This window comes from Triticum aestivum, chromosome 1B (genome assembly GCF_018294505.1).
Source record: "Triticum aestivum cultivar Chinese Spring chromosome 1B, IWGSC CS RefSeq v2.1, whole genome shotgun sequence".
NCBI classification, from domain to species: domain Eukaryota; kingdom Viridiplantae; phylum Streptophyta; class Magnoliopsida; order Poales; family Poaceae; genus Triticum; species Triticum aestivum.
Genome location: NC_057795.1, coordinates 435762431 through 435783002, shown reverse-complemented (window position 1 = coordinate 435783002; position 20572 = coordinate 435762431). Strand labels below are relative to the sequence as shown.

The window sequence follows — 20572 nt, the reverse complement described above, 5'->3', positions numbered from 1 at the left end:
TCCGTGGATAATTCATCTGAAATTAATCTTTAAATGTCCATAACAACTCCGGAAAAAAATCTCATCCATTCTACCGGCCTCGCACACGCTATCGCCCATCATGCATGCCCGGGCAGGCGGCATCATGGCACATTCAAGAACGGAACAGGGACAAAACGCAACACCCGAAAGCTGTTGACGGAATGGAATACGCCGAGTCTGTCTCCGAGAACATATACCCGTCGTCCACTTCCGGATGTGATCTCGGCGCCGGAGGTGACGCAGAGGAGTATCGCCGCCCGGGACCAATTTATCATCCTGGCCACCGACGGGGTAAATGGCTAACCTTTTTTTTTTCCGCCTCGTACAGTCCATTTTTATGCCTTGGTAGTTCACTCAATTCTAGTGCATCATCTGATGGTGGACTTTCTCCGGCAGGTTTGGGATGTGGTCTCCAACAAACAGGCGGTGCTGGTCGTGGCTGCCACGTCGGACAGGGGTAAGGCGGCGAAACGCCTGGTCCAATGCGCCGTGCGTGCTTGGTGGCACAAGCGGCAGGGCTACGCCGTCGACGACTGCTCGGCGATCTGCCTCTTCCTCCACTCACCGCCATCCTAGAAAGAGACAACTTCGTCCCCGTCGGGACCCAGGAAGAGAAAGACGCATGTCCTTCTCTTGGTAGAGTGGATGTAGGGCAGAGACTCACAACGTGCAACAGTTCGGCGGGTGATCGGGACGCCTGGACGGTGGGCAAATGTAACTGTTGCCGGTGCATGACCGAAAGATGAGGACGATATGCTCCGATTGTCACTCCTCGATAGATGCAGCGATCTGAACAGCGGTGTGGCCCGGAAAATATCTGACCAAGGCATCCTACAGGAAAGCTTTGGTGATGTTGACAGTCTCATGCCACCGAAATGGTCAGAAAAATTAGTGTGAGAAAAAGTTGCCGTAAGCATGTAAATAAACTGCATACATGATTAGGCTCTCCATTTATTTGAAGGCTTATGATCGCAACAATGGTTCCATGATATATGCTCGTTTTGTTAGAAATGTCAAGCGAGGCTGCTTCTCCTTAATCATACATTTTCTATCTGATATATGTATCCGCCCACTCTTTTTTTATATGTTCCATGGATTTAAGTTGATGCGTAAAGCAAAGTATTTCTAGTTTCCTATTGCGAGTTGCAATTCTGTCGGGATCTTAGCATGTACAAATATAGTCCTGTCATTTATCCTTTTTTTCTATTAAATGTGCATGCTATTGTAGCTGATATCAAATTGTCATATGCTTATTTTGTGTTGGTCCGCCACTATTTTGTGGTTATTCCCCTATCAGTCATGTTTGTTGCACATCTATCCATAATTTTGTGGTTATTTCCCAAATACCAGCCTTGTTTGCCACATATTGATCCTCTTATTCTGCTCGATAAATTACCCGTGTGTACTAATCGGTGTTTACGGCTTGTGGTGCACATGTGCAGTATGTAGTTGATACTGGTAGGGCCAGCCGAGGACAGTGTGACCTTCCTTCGACTTGAGCAGTTGGACGTACTATGGAATCACCTATGTCGATGTCAAAACGAGCAGTTGAGCCTACTATAACATCAATGGCTCATGTGTCATGGCTACAAGGATTGTTGACACTTATTTGATTACACCTTATGGCACAGTGAAGACTACATCTATTTGATTAGGTGACTTTGATTTTATTGACATTGAAGAATTCGTCTAAGAGTCTAAAGAGCACATACATTTGGTTTCAGACATTAGTCATGGTAATTTTGACACTTAAAAGTACTAGCATTTGATTCATTATTCTGTGTGAACAAAAAGTACAATTCTTCCATTGAATACGATTAATCCATTTTTTTGTCTTTTCAACTAGAATTTTCTATCTCTAAGACAATAACTATAATAATAGATGAGAGCATGTATGTAGATCTCACAGATAATTCTGTGGAACCAGATTAATTGGATGTTGTATATTTATGTTACCAAATTTCATTTATGAAGTACATCTCATTTCAATGCACTCACTTTCACAAAATTTGTGGCAAGAGTATAAAGGGAGTCAGGATTGATCTTACAATGCCCAACATACAAGAAAAATGATGACAACGCGTCCAAACCGAGCTATCTATATAAATAGTCTACTATGTAGTAGTTTACTAATATGTTTTAGTTATCCTGGACTACCATTGTGGCTTACTTTTGGTTCATTATTACCGGGTTAGATGTGACTGTACCGGGTGGGGTGCGGCAAGCGAACAGGAGCATGACGGCGAGCACCATGAGAAGCTCAGGAATGCCCAATTATTTACCAGCCTTAAAAGGAAGCGTACATTCCTGCGGTGGATGCCACCAACGAACCAACATTTATTATCAAATAATAATAATAATCAAATAACAACATTAGTTTTCGCTGCTCCGGTGCTCCCCGCGTGTTGAACTTGTATATGCAGAACTTGTATATGCAGAACTTAGGTATTGTGGCTTTGAGTCCGCCTGCCCCCGCGACGTTCATGAGCAGTGGCGGAGCTTGATGAAGATTGTTGAGGGGGCTAATTAGAGTTGATGGAGCGAACAATATAAGTTATGCATGAACTCTGATAAATGTCCGATATTCAAGCCTAATAATATTACATACACTTAAGAGTCTTCCTAGAGTAGGGGGGCAATGGCCCCCAGACTTATTTTGGGATGAAGGGAGTACTAGATAGTCCCATGAAAAGAAGTTTGATTTAGTTCAGCATTAGAGTTTTTTCATGTTTCATTACTGATAAAGTTCAAGGGTAATATAGTATGGAAAACATTTCATATATGCAGATGGGCATAGTTTCAGGAATATTATTATGGGCTTTAATTTTACAAATTCACAGGTCTTTATGATGACAAGCTCGTACAGGGGAACACACTTTGATGGCATCAAACTCTACACTAATAAGACCAAAATCTAAAGTAGATAAGTAGAGCACAAAGGATGAACACATACTTATTCTTTTTCTATGGGAAGGATGAACGGAGGTTCTCACAGACGAGGCATGGAACGAGCAGGAGCAGGGAGATATAGAGCATGCAAGAAGAAAGAATAATTCTACAAGCTCGGTCACCATACCATATTCAAATCTCTCACTCTCTCTCTCCCTCTCTCTCTCCACTAGTAGATAAAGGGACTTTTGTCCCGGTTGGTAAGGCCCTTTAGTCCCGGTTTTTGAACCGGGGCTAAAGGGTCGTTACTAATGCCTCTCCCCTTTAGTCCCGGTTCTTAAACGAACCGGGACTAAAGGTCGCGGCCACGTGGAGCTCCACCTTTAGTCCCGGTTGGTACTAAAGGAAATTTTACAAAAAAAATTTAAAATTCTTTTTGAATATTTTTTTGAATTTTTTTATTTTTAAATTTCTGAATTATTTTAACCTCTAATCTCTAATCACCATCCCTCATCACTGCTCAATTTATCCTTTAATCTCTAATCACCCCTCATCATTCCAAATCATCTAACTTTTCGAACGGTCACCCATCCTCCCACTCCCCCAGCCTGAGCACGCTTAACTTCCGGGTTCTATTCTCCCTCGTTTCCAAGTCTGCACTTGTTGTTTTCCTAACAATAGTAAGATGTCAATCCTATTAACCTTCAGGAATTTTGCTTGAGCATGAAGTGACACATTTCACTGTTTGAGTTTGAAACTATTGTTTTAAAAAATAATTATTATTTAGTAACACTAATATTTCTTGAATAATTAGTTTGACCATTGTTTGACCATAGTTTGACCATTGTTTGACCACAGTTTGGCCATTGTTTGACCACAGTTTGATCAGATTTGACCAAAATTCAAAATAACTGAAATAATTATTTAGTAACACTAATATTGTAGAATAATTAGTTTGACCATTGTTTGACCACAGTCTGAAATTTTTTCAATTTTTTCCACTCTAGATCTAAAAAGGCCCGTAACTTTTTTTCTGTTAGGTTTTTGAGGATTTTGAAAATGTTTAACGGGGTTCCCACCCCGTTAAAATTGGATGTAACTTTTCGAGTAGATGATTTTTCATATAAAAAACTTTTTCATCCGAGTTAGTACGCAAAAGTTATGCCCATTTTTACAAATTCTCGAGAGATTTTGCAAATAAAGTCGAAATTCATATTTGCAAATTTTCCCAACAACTAGACCACATATCACATGGGAAACTTATTTTCTTTTATTTTTTTTGACATTTTCATCATTTTCTTTTTTTTAACTAAAAAGGCGATCCAGGGGGGTAGAGTTTGAAAATGGGACCTTTAGTACTGGTTCGTGCCATGAACTGGTAGTAATGCCTCAAACCCCATTAGTATCGGTTGGTGGCACGAACCGGGACTAAAGGTCTAACCCTTTAGTCCCGGTTGGTGCCACGAACTGGAACTAATGGGCATCGCACCCTTTAGTCCCGGTTCGTGGCACCAACCGGGACTAAAAGGTCCAGACGAACCGGGACAAAAGGCCCACGTGGCCCCTGGGCGCACGAACCGGGACTAGACTGAACCGGGACTAATGGGCTAACCCGGGGTGGACCAAAGCCCTCTTTTCTACTAGTGCTCTCTCTCTCTCTCCCTCCCTCCCTTCCCCTCCCTGTTTCCTCGTCATTAGCCGCCGCCATGGCCTGGTAGAAGAAGACCACATATGCTATGCTCACGCCGGAGCGGCGTTTCTAGATGCTCGAGGTGATGTGGGCTAGGCGTGCCGCCCAGATCGTAGTGGGCATGTCTTCGAGGTAACTGCTATAGTTATGCTCATTCAACTCCCTTTTAACATGGCATTGATGGGTCGAGGCACACTCTATATAAGCCTCTCCTCAGCTCCATGGCAAGGGTCCAACATCCATTGTAATCATACACCCCAAGAGAAAACACAAGCCTTCGGGCACGAGACACAGGGTTGTTACCTCTCCAAGAGGGGCCCAAACTTGCTAAATCCGAATGATACACTTGCGCCGTAGCTAGGCTCTGTTCCTTGTTCGTACCCCTAATACTCATTGTCAGATTCATTGTCGCGACAGTTGGCGCCCACACCTTGGGGCAGCACGTCTAGCGATTATCCAGAGCAGTTGGAATTCTTCATCATCACCATGATCCTCGGTGGTGAGATCCATTTTGAAGCTCTAAGCTTCATCGCTGATGATTCAGCGTGGCTCCCGGAAGACCCGCTAGACATGGAGTCGCTGCCCGTCCGCGGGACGGCGCACTTCCGCGCATCATCCTACATAGTTCTTCTCCGCTAGCCATCGGCGCCATACCGAGTGGCTCCCCTACTCCCCGCTGGCCGCCCTTGCGAGCGCTCTAGGCGCTCCAGCGATGGGTCAAACATGTTGTGGCCTTCTAGGCTGCGACACTCGAGCCCGACGAGCCTGCCCTCGACCTTTTCGCCTGCCTCCACGAGGACTCCACAGATAGGTCCAAGTGCGAGAGCATTGAGTTCACTGCCGAGGTGCTCATGGCTGGCACGGAATAGCATGGTCCCCCTGGATTTGGAGGTGCCCGCGACGGCCACGTGGGTACATCGCACGGGCGCACTAACAACGACCAGGGAGATGACCATTCCGCTGGCCACAAGCCGTACGTTCTCCAAGCTCTCACTCGGGAGCAGAGGAACGAGCAAGCCTTGCGCACCCCCATCACGGGGGCAACTCCTGAGGCCCTGGTCGTGGAGTTGGTGCGATTAGCCACTATGGCTGAGCGCGAGCACCTTGAGCGACTGCAGAAGGAATTGGACGATTGCGCCCGTCAACAACCAAGCTCCAGTCAGAACTACCGAGTGCTCAACATCCTACTGCAAAACTTGGCGGCGATTACCAGGATCATTGATTCTATCCAGCCCTCTGGTTCCACAAAAGGGGAAGGGATTCGCCAGATCTGAGCCCTCTTGAAGACAGCTCTATCACAGAACGCGGCTGTGTCGCAGTCTCGGGATCACATCCATAGCGCATCAGTCTGCGCCGAGATGGTCCAGTCGGCTCACAGCCCACTCGGCTCCAGGAGGAGCCGAACGTTGCCCCCTCTGAGAGATCAGTATGGAGATTCGAGGCGTGACCAGGTCACTCCCCCGCGGCGGAACAATGATTATCATCGTACTCGGTTGCCCCCTTATGATCTGGTGTGTGCACAAACGGTGCCACATATAGTAAACCTATGGCCATGGCATCTTAGGGCAAGCCAGGACAAATCGCCGGTCAAATCAACGTCAAAGAGCGCATGTAGTGTGATGAGGAAAAGGAAACCAACTTAGGTGGCCTAAGGGGATGTTTGTTTCCAGGGACTTATTGGTTTAGGGACTTAAAAAAGTTCCTATAAATCCCACCTAAACCAAACATAAGGGACTTATTGGGACTTATTGTGGTGATTTGGGACTTATCAAATAAGACTCTCAGGGAGGAGCTTATTGGGACTTATTCGCTCCAGGCTCGTTCCCCCGCACGCCCCGTCGCCCGCCCCGTCGCCGCCCCGCCTCGGTTCGTTCTGCCTCGGTTCATTGCAACGGAGCCTCCAATCGCCGGACATGCCCTCTCCTGAGCCTCGTTGCAGCGGTGCAACATGGACTTATAAGTCCCTGTAAACAAACAGGTAGGGACTCGGGACTTATAAGTCCCTGTAAACAAACAGGTAGGGATTTATGACTTATAAGTTAGGACTTAAAAAAGTCCTAGGACTTATGAAACAAACAGGGCCTAAGTAACATCACACCTCATCATTTTCCGGCAATCTCGCTCACCCCCGAGAATCTACACCACGCGCACACAGACCGAACCAAGTGTCCTCCCGCCAGTGGCCGCGCTGTGCAGACGATGCGGTGTGGAGTTGTTGGACAGGTTTCGCCACGAAAGGGCTCCTAAATTTTACTGCTTCGCTCTCAAAATGTAAGACGTTTGGCTTCTATATCCATGGAGTCTGAAATTTTGCAAAAGTTTAAAACTAACCACTATATTGCAAGAAATTCAGATTTTTCTTTACACATGTACATACGGGTATGTGGTTCATGTCCGTAAATTTTCATGAAGAAATATGTTTTTGATGAGAGCTACATGAAAACAAAAATTAGCTCACATAAAATGCATTGCGTCATGAAACTTTGCAAACACGTACTCCCTTCGTCCCATAATATAAGAGCGTTTTTTACGCTAGTGTAGCGTCAAAAACGCTATTATATTATGGGATGGAGGGAGTAGTATATACATCCTTATGTATATGAAAATTCATAATTCTTTGGAACTTAAAAGGTTAAAATTTGAATTTCTCAGAATTTATGGAGCCTGAGCTTTGTTAGCATTTTCCGGAGCGAGTGTGGTTGTTGTACATGTTTCAGTCCTTGCATCATGTATGCTGCAAGTTAAACATAAACAAAATTATATACAGTCAGGTTTTGCACGAGAGTAATAATACACAATTAATTTGTTGTGTTTTTCTTGAGAGAAGGAGGCTCATGGTTCTTTTCATGCCAAATAGCGAACCGTGCCATAGTTATCAAGAACAATCGTATGTATCCCATCAACATGTTCATATTAACATGCAAGCCTGCCAAAATTATTCATGAAAAATTCCATCTAAACATGGAACAACCATGCATGAGAAAAAAATTAATTGGATGAAAAAACTATTATGGTAGATATATTCACTATATGTATAATATGAATAATTAAATACAATAAATCATATCACCATTTAGTCCGGTATTCATATCATATTAATCAAAATAATCATGTCCCAGTCTCACTGAATTGTGTTGCAACTAATTCCTACCCCAACGCACGAGGCGAGGTCGGCATACGCGGCAAAATTCATGGGACGGCAACGATCTCCGACAGCGTCGTTTACTTGGAAGTCGAAGGCTCCGTTAAGATGTCGTTTCTTCACCTGGCTTGCCCTCAGGAACCGTTGTTGGACCTCGGACCGGCTTGCACGCCGAGGGCTACCACACCAAGACGCTTGCCCCTTCTGCGACCAACACGACGAGACCATGCAACATCTACTCATCGGCTGCGTCTTTGCGAGGCAGGTATGGCATTGGTGCACCTCGTTGGTTGGAAGGATGGAGTACCTCCCCCTGCAAGGTGAGAATCTGGGCGATTGGTGCATGAGACAGGAGGAGAGCATGGAGCATCGGAAGTCTACTCGGGCTTTGTGTTTATTGGTAATTTGGACGTTGTGGAAGCATAGGAATGACATCGTGTTCGAGGGACACACCCCATCTCAACCAGGTGTGTTGCAGAAGATACAAGCGGAGGGGGCTATCTGGGCAAAGGCAGGCCTGATTAACGGTGAGGTCTTAGGGCAGGAGCTAGCTAGGGTGGAGCGGATAGGGCACGAGTAGTTAGCCTTATGTAAATAGCAGGTTGGTCGCATGAAATCCGCTTGTAAATAAGCTGAATGTTGTATTGGTGGATTGGGGCTCCCCACCCCTCTTCTTCTTTAATGAATGATACGCACACTCGTGCGTGTTCGAGAAAATAAAATAAGCTAGTATATATCTAAATTATTGATTCCTACCATCTCTAATTCTCTCAACAATTATGCCACATCAATATCCACTAACACTATTTTTCAATCGACGCAGATCACATTATCAAGTACTCAATCCGTCCCAAAATATAGTGTGTATTTGACATATTTTTTTACTCAAACTTTGACCAAATTTATGAACAAAAATCAACATCTAAAATACCAAATCTACAATTACTTTTTTCGCGCTTCCACCACCTGGACCATCGGGGATGGACGGACCTGCCGCTTCTGGATCAATCATTGGATCAATGGGTCATCGGCCACGGAGATTGCCCCCGCTCTCATAGCACTTGTGCCGCGCCGGCGGCGGCGCCAATGCCTCGTCTCCGAGGCCCTGCAAAACTCGCTCTGGATTGAGGACATCCATGGTGCCATGGGCGCCGCTGCTGCGATCGAGTACGTCGATCTGTGGCGACGGATCCAAAGCATTCACCCTTCTGCCGAGCCGGACAGAATCTCTTGGAAATGGACTAACAATGGGATCTACACAACAAGCTCTGCTTACAAAGCCTTGTTCCATGGATCGACCGCCAGCCCTTTCTGGCGTCTCATCTGGCGATCGTGGGCGCCTGACAACGCCAAGTTCTTTCTCTGGCTTGCCTCGATGGATCATTGCTGGACGGCTGAGCGCCGCGCTCGCCACTGATTGCCTCACGATCCCCTCTGCAAGCTATGCGGCCAAGAGCTCGAGTCCTTGGATCACCTGCTTGCCCGGTGCGTCTTCTCCCGGATTACTTGGCACGAAATCCTCTCATGGTGCCGTCTACCAATCCCTACGCCGTGCTCCACCGACGCCTTCTTCGACTGGTGGTGCAAGACCAACAACACTGCCCTGGCTTTGTCTCGTAAGGGGATTAACTCGCTCATCGCACTCACTGCCTGGTCCATTTGGAAGCACCGCAACGCTGCCGTTTTCGACAATGCCAGGCCATGTAATGATGATCTTGCTCGCACAATCAAAGATGAGGCCCGCCTGTGGGCACGTGCTGGAGCAACTGAGTTAGCATCCATCATTCCTGTAACCTAAGATTTATTGTAGCGAGGATGAGCACCCTCCCCTCTGCTCATGTTGCACTCTTCGGGTCGCCTTCAACGCACAATCCCTAGAGTTGCACCCTGTACTACCCCCCTATCAATGAAATAATACGCAACAATGCGTATTCTCCAAAAAAAAGTATCTGTTAAATTATGATCTAAATTCTAGTACCGTATTGGACTAGACGTAGTACATACAGTGTGTGCCTTTTTTGTTGGCGTCGACGCGTACGAGTCCAACTCGTTTACTTGTCCTCCAAGGACTCTCATGTATTGCCCTCATATATACCCCATGTAGTCGCACCTCGGACGGCCTGTCGTCTCGTGCTTGTAATACTCCTCCATTATAGTGATTGCGCCTTCGTGCGTCCGTGGTTTTCTCCCGCAAGGGTTTCCACGTAAAAATCCTTGTCTCTCTATCTCATTTATTTCTCGTTATTATCTAACAAGTGGTATCAGAGCCAAGTTGCAAGATACGAGATTTGAGACGAGAGAATTAGGGTTGCGGTCTGTCCTCCTTAGCCGTCTCCCGCGATCCGTCGAATCCGACACGGGATTGATTTTCTGCTGCGCGCCGTCGCAGAGATCCACTGTTCGTGTTCGACAGCTGTTCCGCCGAGACCGACAGGTGTTCGTACGGCGCACATCACGCGAGCTGCCGAGTTCCGCTGCTGCTCTATGTACAACATCAAGTCCCGAGGCAGCCCGAGTACTACTCGTGTCAAGCATCAGATCAGAGTTCTAGTACTACTACGGTACGAGACGTGGAGATATCCATCCGCTCGTGAAGACTAGTATTAGTTACTAGTTGATCAGATTTATTTTCTCATCTGATTGTTACATTCACACAAAGAGCTATCAGGTGCTATCTTTTTTTGTTCTTTGCTCCGCAAATTAATTCTATCAAGAATTTTTCTATCGGCTTGTACTACTTTGTGTACACAGATTTTATCGACTCATGGCATCCATGAAGTACGATCTTCCGCTGCTGGACCGTGACACAAGGTTTACCCTATGGCAAGTCAAGATGCGGGTGTTGTTGGCACAGTCCGACTATGATGAAGCACTGGATAGTTTTGGGAAGAGCCGAATTCAAGATTGGACTGACGAGGAGAAAAGAATTGATTGTAAGGCTTTGTCACAAATTCAACTCCATTTGCATAATAATATTTTGCAGGAAGTTTTGAGTGAGAAAACTGCCGCCGCTCTATGGTTAAAGCTGGAAGGGATTTGCATGACTAAAGATCTCACCAGCAAGATGCATCTGAAGCAAAAATTATTCCTGCACAGGTTACCCGAGGGAGGTAATGTTTTGAATCATATTTCAGAATTTAAAGAGATCATATCTGATCTTGCTGCAATGGAGGTTAAGTATGAAGAGGAGGATACCGCTTTAATGTTACTTTGTTCACTGCCGAGTTCTTATACCAATTTTCGAGACACCATATTATACAGTCGTGATACTCTCACACTTAATGAAGTTTATGAAGCTTTGAACTCTAAGGAGATGAAATTAATGGTGCCTCATGACGGTTCAAGTTCATCCCAAGCCGAGGGATTATCTGTTCGTGGCAGGACAAAGGAGAAGAAATCCAATAATGGAAACAGAGGCAAAAGTAAGAACGGCTACAGGGGTCGGTCGCAATCCAGAGACAAGAAGTATTGCAGATATTGCAGGAGAGACAAACATGACATCTCTGAGTGTTTCAAGTTGCAGAAGAAGGAAAAGAGGAAAGGTAACAAACAAGGTGACAATTCTGCTAACGTTGCTCGTGATGATAGTTCCGATGAAGCTCTTGTCGTTATTGCTGGATGTGCTGAGACCAATGATGAGTGGATACTTGACACTGCATGCACTTTTCATATGTGTCCACATATAGATTGGTTTAATACTTTTGATTCCACTACTTCTGCTGGTTCCGTTTTGGGTTTTGATAATTCACCATGCAAGATTGAAGGCATAGGTTCCGTTCGAATCAAGATGTTTGATGGCATGATCAGAACTTTGACAGATGTTCGGTATATTCCGAAGATGAAGAGAAATCTTATCTCTGTTAGTGCCCTTGATGCAAAGGGGTACAAGTATTCAGGTGGAGATAGTGTTTTGAAAGTCACCAAAGGTTCCCTTATTGTGATGAAATGTGATTTAAGTTCGACCAATGGTCTTTATTACCTTCGAGGTTCTACTGTTTCAGGTAACGCTACTCCAGTTGTTTCAAAAAATTCTGATTGTGATGCTGCTAACCTTTGGCATATGCGTCTTGGACATATGAGTGAACTTGGTTTAGCAGAGTTAAACAAGAGAGGTCTTCTTGATGGATATGAACCTGGTAAATTGAAATTTTGTGAGCACTGTATCTTCGGCAAGCACAAGAGGGTGAAGTTCAATACTTCGACTCATACAACTGAAGGTAGTCTTGATTATGTGCATTCTGATTTATGGGGACCATCTCGCAAGAAGTCATTAGGTGGTGCAAGTTACATGCTGACTATTATTGATGATTATTCGAGAAAAGTTTGGCCTTATTTCTTGAAGCATAAATATGAAGCATTCTCAGCATTTAAGGAGTGGAAGATTATGATTGAGAGACAAACTGAAAGGAAGGTAAAGATACTTCGCACTGATAATGGTATGGAATTCTGTTCTAAGCAATTTAAAATTTATTGCAAGTCTGAAGGCATTGTCAGACACTACACCGTTCCTTATACTCCTCAACAAAACGGTGTTGCTGAGCGTATGAATAGGATCATTATTTCTAGAGCCCATTGCATGTTGTCCAATGCAGGTTTGCATAGGCGTTTTTGGGCTGAGGCCGCTTCCACTGCTTGTTATCTCATTAATCGTTCACCATCTATTGCTCTTAATAAGAAAACTCCAATTAAGGTATGGTCTGGTTCACCTGCTGATTATTCACAGTTGAGAGTTTTTGGTTGCACTCCTTATGCTCATGTTGATAATGGAAAGTTGGAGCCTAGGGCTGTTAAGTGCATCTTTCTTGGTTATAAGTCTGGTGTTAAAGGTTTTAAATTGTGGAATCCTGAAACCCAGAAGGTGGTTATTAGCATAAATGTTATCTTTAATGAATCTGCTATGTTACATGATGTTTCATCTACTAATGTTCCCATTGAGAGTGAACAACAGCCTATTGTTCAGGAGTCTACTGTTCAGGTGGAGCATGTTATTGATTCAGGTGATACATCTGGTAATGAAATTGTTGATGCACATGATGAACCCGTCGTTGATGATGAACATGTCACTCCCACTCCAAATCAGCCTATTGTTCCACCCAGTTGGAATCTTGCACGTGACAGAGTTAGGCGGGGTATTAATAAACCTGACAGGTTAATTGAAGAGTGCAATATTGTTTCTTTTGCTTTATCTGTTGCAGAAGAAATTGAAGGTAATTTTGAGCCTTCTTCATATTCCGAGGCTATTATTTCTGGTGATAGTAATAAGTGGATGACCGCTATGCATGATGAGATGGAATCACTTGAAAAGAATGGCACTTGGGATTTAGTAAAATTACCTAGAGAGAAGAAACCTATTCGTTGCGAGTGGGTTTTCAAGAGGAAAGAAGGTGTTTCTCCTAATGATGAGACAAGATATAAAGCAAGGTTAGTTGCTAAAGGTTATAGCCAGATTCCAGGTATTGACTATAACGAAGTCTTTTCTCCTGTTGTGAAGCATAGCTCTATTCGCACTTTACTCAGTATTGTTGCCATGCATGATCTTGAGCTTGAACAATTGGATGTTAAAACTGCATTCTTACATGGAGAATTAGAAGAGGATATTTATATGGAACAACCTGAAGGTTTTGTTATTCCTGGAAAATAAAAGCTTGTCTGCAAGTTAAAGAAATCTCTTTATGGATTGAAGCAATCCCTAGACAGTGGTACAAGAGATTTGACACCTTTATGCTCTCTCAAGGTTTCAAAAGGTCTAATTATGATAGTTGTGTTTATTTGAAAACTGTTAATGGTTCAACTATTTATTTGCTCCTTTATGTTGATGATATGCTTATTGCTGCAAAGAGTATGTCAGATATTGATGAACTAAAGAAGCAATTGAGTAATGAATTTGAGATGAAGGATTTGGGTGCAGCAAAGAAAATACTTGGCATGGAAATATCCAGAGATAGACCGTCTGGAAAAGTATATCTAAGTCAGAGAGGATATATTGATAAAGTTCTTCGTCGTTTTAATATGCATAATGCCAAGGCAGTAAGTACTCCGTTAGCTGCAAACTTCAAATTATCATCAGCTTTATGTCCTAAGTCAGATGTAGATATTGAGTACATGTCTAGAGTTCCCTATTCAAGTGCAGTTGGTTCACTTATGTACGCCATGGTCTGTTCTCGTCCTGACTTATCATATGCATTGAGTGTTGTGAGTAGATACATGGCTAATCCTGGAAAAGAGCATTGGAAAGCAGTTCAGTGGATTTTCAGATACCTGCGTGGTACTTCTAATGTTTATTTACAGTTTGGGAAAACTGGAGATGGACTTGTTGGTTTTGTTGATTCTGATTTTGCTGGTGATTTGGATAAGAGAAGATCACTCACAGGTTATGTTTTTATCATTGGTGGTTGTGCTGTGAGTTGGAGAGCAACTTTGCAGTCTATTGTGGCTTGTTCCACTACTGATGTCGAGTATATGGCTATTTCTGAGGCATGCAAAGAAGCTATCTGATTGAGAGGTTTGTACACTGAGCTTTATGGAGATTCATCTTGCCCTACCATATTTTCTGATAGTCAAAGTGCCATATATCTTACAAAGAATCCAATGTATCATGAGAGGACAAAGCACATTGATGTCAGATTTCACTATATTCGAGATGTTGTTGCTGAAGGTGATTTGAAGGTATGCAAGATAAGTACTCATGATAATCCTGCTGATATGATGATAAAGCCAGTTCCTATCAATAAATTTGAGCTTTGCTCAGGCTTAGTTGGTATTTCTCACTAGTCCTATGGATTTTGACGCACAAGGTGTTTATGTTGATTTGGATGAAGTTATTCACTTTCTTCGACTACAAGAGGGAATTTGGATCAAGGTGGAGATTGTTAAATTATGATCTAAATTCTAGTACCGTATTGGACTAGACGTAGCACATACGGTGTGGGCCTTTTGCATTGGCGTCGACGCGTACGAGTCCAACTCGTTTACTTGTCCTCTAAGGACTCTCATGTATTGCCCTCTTATATACCCCATGTAGTCGCACCTCAGACGGCTTGTCGTCTCGTGCTTGTAATACTTCTTCATTATAGTGATTGCGCCTTCGTGCGTCCGTGGTTTTCTCCCGCAAGGGTTTCCACGTAAAAATCCGTGTCTCTCTGTCTCATTTATTTCTCGTTATTATCTAACAGAGGGTATAAATAATTTTCTCTATAAACTTTGTTAAAGTTTATGAAAGCCTTCCAGTTGCTAAAATCAATGCACATTATATTACATGGCTGTTCGAGTATATGTTTTTTTTACTAAAAGTATGCCCCAATTTAATTGTTGCAACTGCTATGATGCAGCGTACATACACACTCTCTCTGTTCACACATAATGCAAGTACAAAATATTTCTACATTAAAACATACGGGCTTTCATTTGAAAAAAACACACAAACACTAGCTTTTGATTTAGATCTTTCCTCGACGGATAATTCATCTAAAACTAATCTTTAAATGTCCATAACAACTCCCCTCAAAAAAAATGTCCATAACAACTTCGGAAAAGATCTCATCCACTCTACCGGCCTTGTACATGCCATTGCCCATGATGCCCCGGCAGGCGGCATCATGGCACATTCCAGAACGGAACGGGGACAAAACGCAACAACGAAAAGCTGTTGACGGAACGGAATACGCCGAGTCGGTCTCCGAGAACATATACCCGTCCTTTCCTCGGGCAAACAAGCATCTTCGATCGTGTTGCTGCCTCGCCCTCGGTTTGCATGTTTCCTTCCTGTAGCTTCCACTGCACGCCCGCCCGGCTCTTCATCCCACCTCTTCTTCCCCAACTCACCTCTCCAGCTCTCCTCTCCTTTAAAAGCTCCCTCCCGAGATACACCTCACACCACAACACGACCCTCGCTTCCCAATCCTTGCTTGCTCCCCCCTTCTTGCTTAAGTGAAATTATAAACTGATCGACCGATCCTATCCATATCTCCAGTCCAAGCTCGATCGTTTCTTCAATCCGAAGAAACTCCCGGGAACAAGAAAGATCCAGGAGAAACGATCAGTCGATCAGCACATCTCCTAAGCTAAAGAAACCGCCCGAGCGAGCTCCCTATCCTATCCACCCATCGCCATGGCCGGTCAGTGCTCTGTCCTTGCCCGTGCACACCACCAGCAGTGTCGTCGGTCACCCAGAAACTAGAGAGCAGGGGAGAGAGAAGAAACTCTTGCGCCGCCGAATTCTTTTGGGCTGTTTCTTTGGGCTAGCGAGAATGCGGCAGCTGTCGTCGCTGCTGCAGGGACTGGCCCGGTCGATGGCTGGAAAAGAGAGGAAGGAGGAGGATCCGCAGGGGACGGTGCTGCGGACGTCGGGGACGCTGCGGGGCGAGGGCTCCGGGACCTTGGCCGCCGTGTGGTCTCGCCGCGGCGAGAAGGGCACCAACCAGGACTGCTCCGTCGTCTGGGAGGTGAGTTCCTTCCATCCATCCATCCATCGCCTCTGCTCTGCTCTGCTTCGTAATCCTGTCGCTACATGTTGATGCTCTGTTCCACGTGAAATTCTATGCTCATGGTCGTGGCAATCATTGGCGCCATATACGTAGGAGTTTCGTATACGTAGTAGTATCTTGTGGAGCTCAGCACCCAACGCGGAGTTCTTTTGGTGAATCTTTTCATCAAGAGTTTAAACAGGAACCAGTTTTATTCCAGCGTTTCAAACAGATTGTGTGCTGTTCTTTTCTTTGCAAGCGAAGAAGATATTGTGCATGTTGTCATGGTTCGTTGGCCCTGTCCAAAAGAGTAGGCAGTTCTTGGGACTAGTCGCTGGCTTGTTCTCGTTTCTGACCACAGAATAAATCAAACGGCTTCCTAAAATATGGGGTTCGAACCTCTCCCCGCCGTGTGCCTAATCATTTTTTTTCCTTCTAATTTCTCTTTGTTTTTGCGAGGTGTTTTAGTCCGTCTTGTACTCTTCAGTACAGAGTTTTTCTTGTTACTGCGGGAAGTCTTCAATACAACTTAGACTCAGTCTATCTTTGCGCCGTATTATGCTGAATTTAGTTTGTAATATGCCAGAAAAAAGAATATACACGCCAACAAAGATAAGTTTCTTCCAGAAAAAAACATTTTGTTACGTGCTAGAAAAAGTACAGAAACATAGATATGTTTCTTTTATGAACCGAAATCGTAGAACAATTGATTATATAACAAATGCACAAATACAAAGCTAAAAATAGAAAAGTATGTATTTTATAAGAAACATACATAGATATGTTTCTTACAAAATACTCCCTCCGTCCCAAAATAAGTGTCTTGAGCTTAGTACAAATTTGTACTAGAACTAGTACAAAGTTGAGACACTTATTTTGAGACTGAGGGAGTACATAGAAAGAAACGGGTAAAATTTTGTTTTATATACTTACAATCTAACGAGCAATGCCAAACGGAGTAGTGATGTTGGCCCTTAATTAAGCAGGCTCACTGATGTAAGTAGTGATACGTGGCTTATCTAGGCATAGGTTTTGTAGCATGTTGTTCACGTTGTCCTTGGATATGGCGCTTGCTTTTGGCTTCTACAGTACTCCATGCCAAAAGGGCATCTTACTACGCGTCTTGGTTTGTTGGAGAAAAAACGGTGTTCGGTTTCTTGGTTTTCTGAATCCAATGTGGCTTGTTGAAATGGAGGCTGACTGCGATGGCAGAAAGGGGTATGGTACGTTACCTACAGTCCTAAACTGCACTGCCGAATGAATACAGGTTGCAAGAGGAAAAAAATAAAAATCGCATTAGGCCAGGCCAACCAAAAGTGTGATTCGATGTAAATGTCAATATGCCAACAAATGAAAATACTCCTCGACTAGTCAAACTGAAATATACACTACTTTTCTTCAGGGATTCGGATGCCAGGAGGACACTATCTTCTGCGGCATCTTCGACGGCCACGGCCAGTGGGGCCACTACGTCTCCAAGGCCGTCCGGGACTCGCTGCCGCCGTCGTTGCTGTGCCGCTGGCAGGAGGCCGTCACGCTGGCGTCGCTCGTCGACGGCGAGAAGAAGCTCGGCCACTGCCAGTTCGACCTCTGGAAGCAGTCCTACCTGGCCGCCGCCGCTGCCGTGGACGAAGAGCTCCGCCGCAGCCGCCGTCTCGACGCCGTCAACAGTGGCTCCACGGCGCTGTCCGTCGTCAAGAAGGGTGACACGATGGTGATCGCGAACGTGGGCGACTCGCGAGCCGTTCTTGGCACCACGTCGGACGACGGCAGCATCGCCGCCATCCAGCTCACCGTCGACTTCAAACCCAACCTGCTTCGTAAGTACGCTGCTGCACATTCAGGATGCTTGATGAGAAGGCCGTTGCTCACTCGCAGCCAAATCTGATTTTGCAGAGGAGAAGGCGCGCATCTTGCAGTGCAAGGGCCGCGTGCACTGCCACGAGGACGAGCCCGGCGTGCACCGGGTGTGGCTGCCCGACCGGGAGGCGCCGGGGCTCGCCATGTCGCGTGCGTTCGGCGACTACTGCGTCAAGGACTACGGCGTCATCTCGGCGCCGGAGGTGACGCAGAGGAGGATCACCGCCCGGGACCAGTTCGTCATCCTGGCCACCGACGGGGTAAGCGACAAATTCTTGCTCTCGATAATATCATATTTATGCGCTCTACTGCATCATCTGATGGACGTGGAAAACTGGTGGCAGGTTTGGGACGTGGTCTCCAACGGCGAGGCGGTGCAGATCGTGGCTGACACGCCGGAGAGGGAGAAGGCGGCGAAGCGTCTGGTCCAGTGCGCCGTCCGCGCCTGGAGGCGCAAGCGGCGGGGCTACGCCGTCGACGACTGCTCGGCGATCTGCCTCTTCCTCCACCACTCGCCGCCATCGTAGACGGACAGCATCGTCCCCGCATTGCCCTGTGGACCAGGAAGAGAGAGATGCCCGTCCTTCTCTTGGTAGAGTGAGTGCAGACGTCGCGGTCAGAGATCGAATGATAACTGCAGGTCATGAGATGAGAGCGTGCGGTAGTTCGGCTGGTGATCGGGACGCCTGGACGGTGGGCGAAAGTAACTGCTGCCGGTGGTGGATGACCGAAAGATGAGGACGATATGCTCCGATTGTCACCCCGAGACAGCTGCTGCGATCTGAACGGTGGCCCAGAAAAATATCTGACCGAGGCATCTTACAGCGAATGCCATGCATGCCCATGATTGATCGCCCGGGATCTGGGAAATGGGAACGGAAGGATAGGCACGTATGGGCGTGTATGGCGTGCAGGTGCAACACGTTACGGCCGTGTCCACGCATTTGGACTGCGCATGCACAGGTGGCCGGACAGAACGTGATCGACATCCGATCGCGTGCATGTGGCGCGCACCTGCATGCACATGTATTCTCCAAAGTACCCCTCTTCCCTGTGCTCATCACGAAGAAAATAAAAAATAAAAAGGGCTTAATTACATGACACATCCCCGTGCTTATCATGTCAGATGTACTACTACTATGCGAACCAACATGTGGTTGAGATGGTTAGGTAGACAGTGGTATCCCCACCCCATCAGGGTTCAAATCATGGTACTCGCATTATTTCGGGATTTATTTCAGGATTTTCGGCGATGCACTTTGAGTGGGAGGAGATGTTTGTTTCTCAGATAATTACCAAGTCAGGGGTCGGTTGTTTCGAAAAACCCAAAACGCCGAGTACTTATCAATTGATCACAATTATGGCGGGTGGGCCCGATGCGTAAGAGCTCTAATTGTTTGACCATTTGTTTGACCGTTAGGAGTAGGGTTTTACCTTCATTAAGAGGGCCCGAACCTGGGTAAACAATGTGTCCTTTTGATCATAGTTACCATCGATCCTCAGTCATATAGCTTGCGCCCCCCTACTCGAGATCTGCCGTTTTTGACACCGACATTGGTGGTTTCATTGAGAGCTCCGCTGTATCATCGACAGAAGGGTTGATGGCTCACCTCTTCATCAACAATGATGTCGTGTCTAGGGAAACCTTGACAGGTCTTTGTGTTCGGTGGCTTCGTGCTTCGCGCCAACTCGACCAGCCGCCTCGAGCAGGTCGACAGTTACGCCCCTGGCCACCAAATTAGGTTTGAAAACCTGAACTACACCGCTGGCATCCGCGGAGATCTAATCTTCGAGGGGTTCGTGGCCTCGGCTGCCGCCCTGTGCCCCCATCAAGAAGGCTTTTCGGATCCCCTATTAGATCCCATTCAGGGGTCAACACTCATACCCGCCCCGGCCTTAGATCCGGGGCGGGTCGTATCATCCAAAGACAGGAGCGTTAGCCCCGCCGGACTCCTTCCCCTCATGGAACTCCCGACCGAAGACTCAGATGCAATCTTGGACTTGCCTTTGGACGACCACTCTGAATTGTCGAGGTCTGTGCTCATTGGGTCCAATCAGGTGTCCCATGCCAAACTCAGCCCTGCAGATCCACTGTCTCCAGTCCAGCTTTCGCTCCTAGATGAAGCATTAGGATTAATGCAGTCTCTCGCCATCATGGAGTCTTTGCCTCCGAACTGTACCCAGCTCGGGCTGGGGGCTAAAAGCGGGGAACTTTATGCCCCACCCACCACCCACTTAATAGCCACTGTCGAGGATTTAACCGACATGTTGGACTACGCATCCGAAGACATTGACGGTATGGACGACGATGCTGATGCCGAACCGAGCCAAGTCCCACCCGTCACAGGTATTGGACGGCTACTTCAACCTATGATGTATACATGGTGGACACTCTTGATAAAAAGGACGACGAGGATAATCAGAACCCTGATGAGGACAAACCCGTCGATAAACCACCAAAGCGCCGACGTCAGCGGCGCCGCTTACGATCACATCGGGCGAAGGATA

The 20572-nt window shown here is 45.9% G+C and overlaps 1 protein-coding gene across 1 annotated transcript; it reads left to right on the top strand.

Annotated features, from left to right (window-relative positions):
• The first annotated feature begins 15466 nt into the window (after positions 1 to 15466).
• Positions 15467 to 19167, top strand: LOC123129457 (probable protein phosphatase 2C 48). The gene is made up of 4 exons (XM_044549616.1): positions 15467 to 16183; positions 17607 to 18024; positions 18101 to 18324; positions 18409 to 19167. Exons 1-4 carry the CDS (start codon positions 15989 to 15991, stop codon positions 18589 to 18591), a joined length of 1020 nt encoding a protein of 339 aa, XP_044405551.1. The 5' UTR covers positions 15467 to 15988; the 3' UTR covers positions 18592 to 19167.
• Positions 19168 to 20572: the final 1405 nt, after the last annotated feature.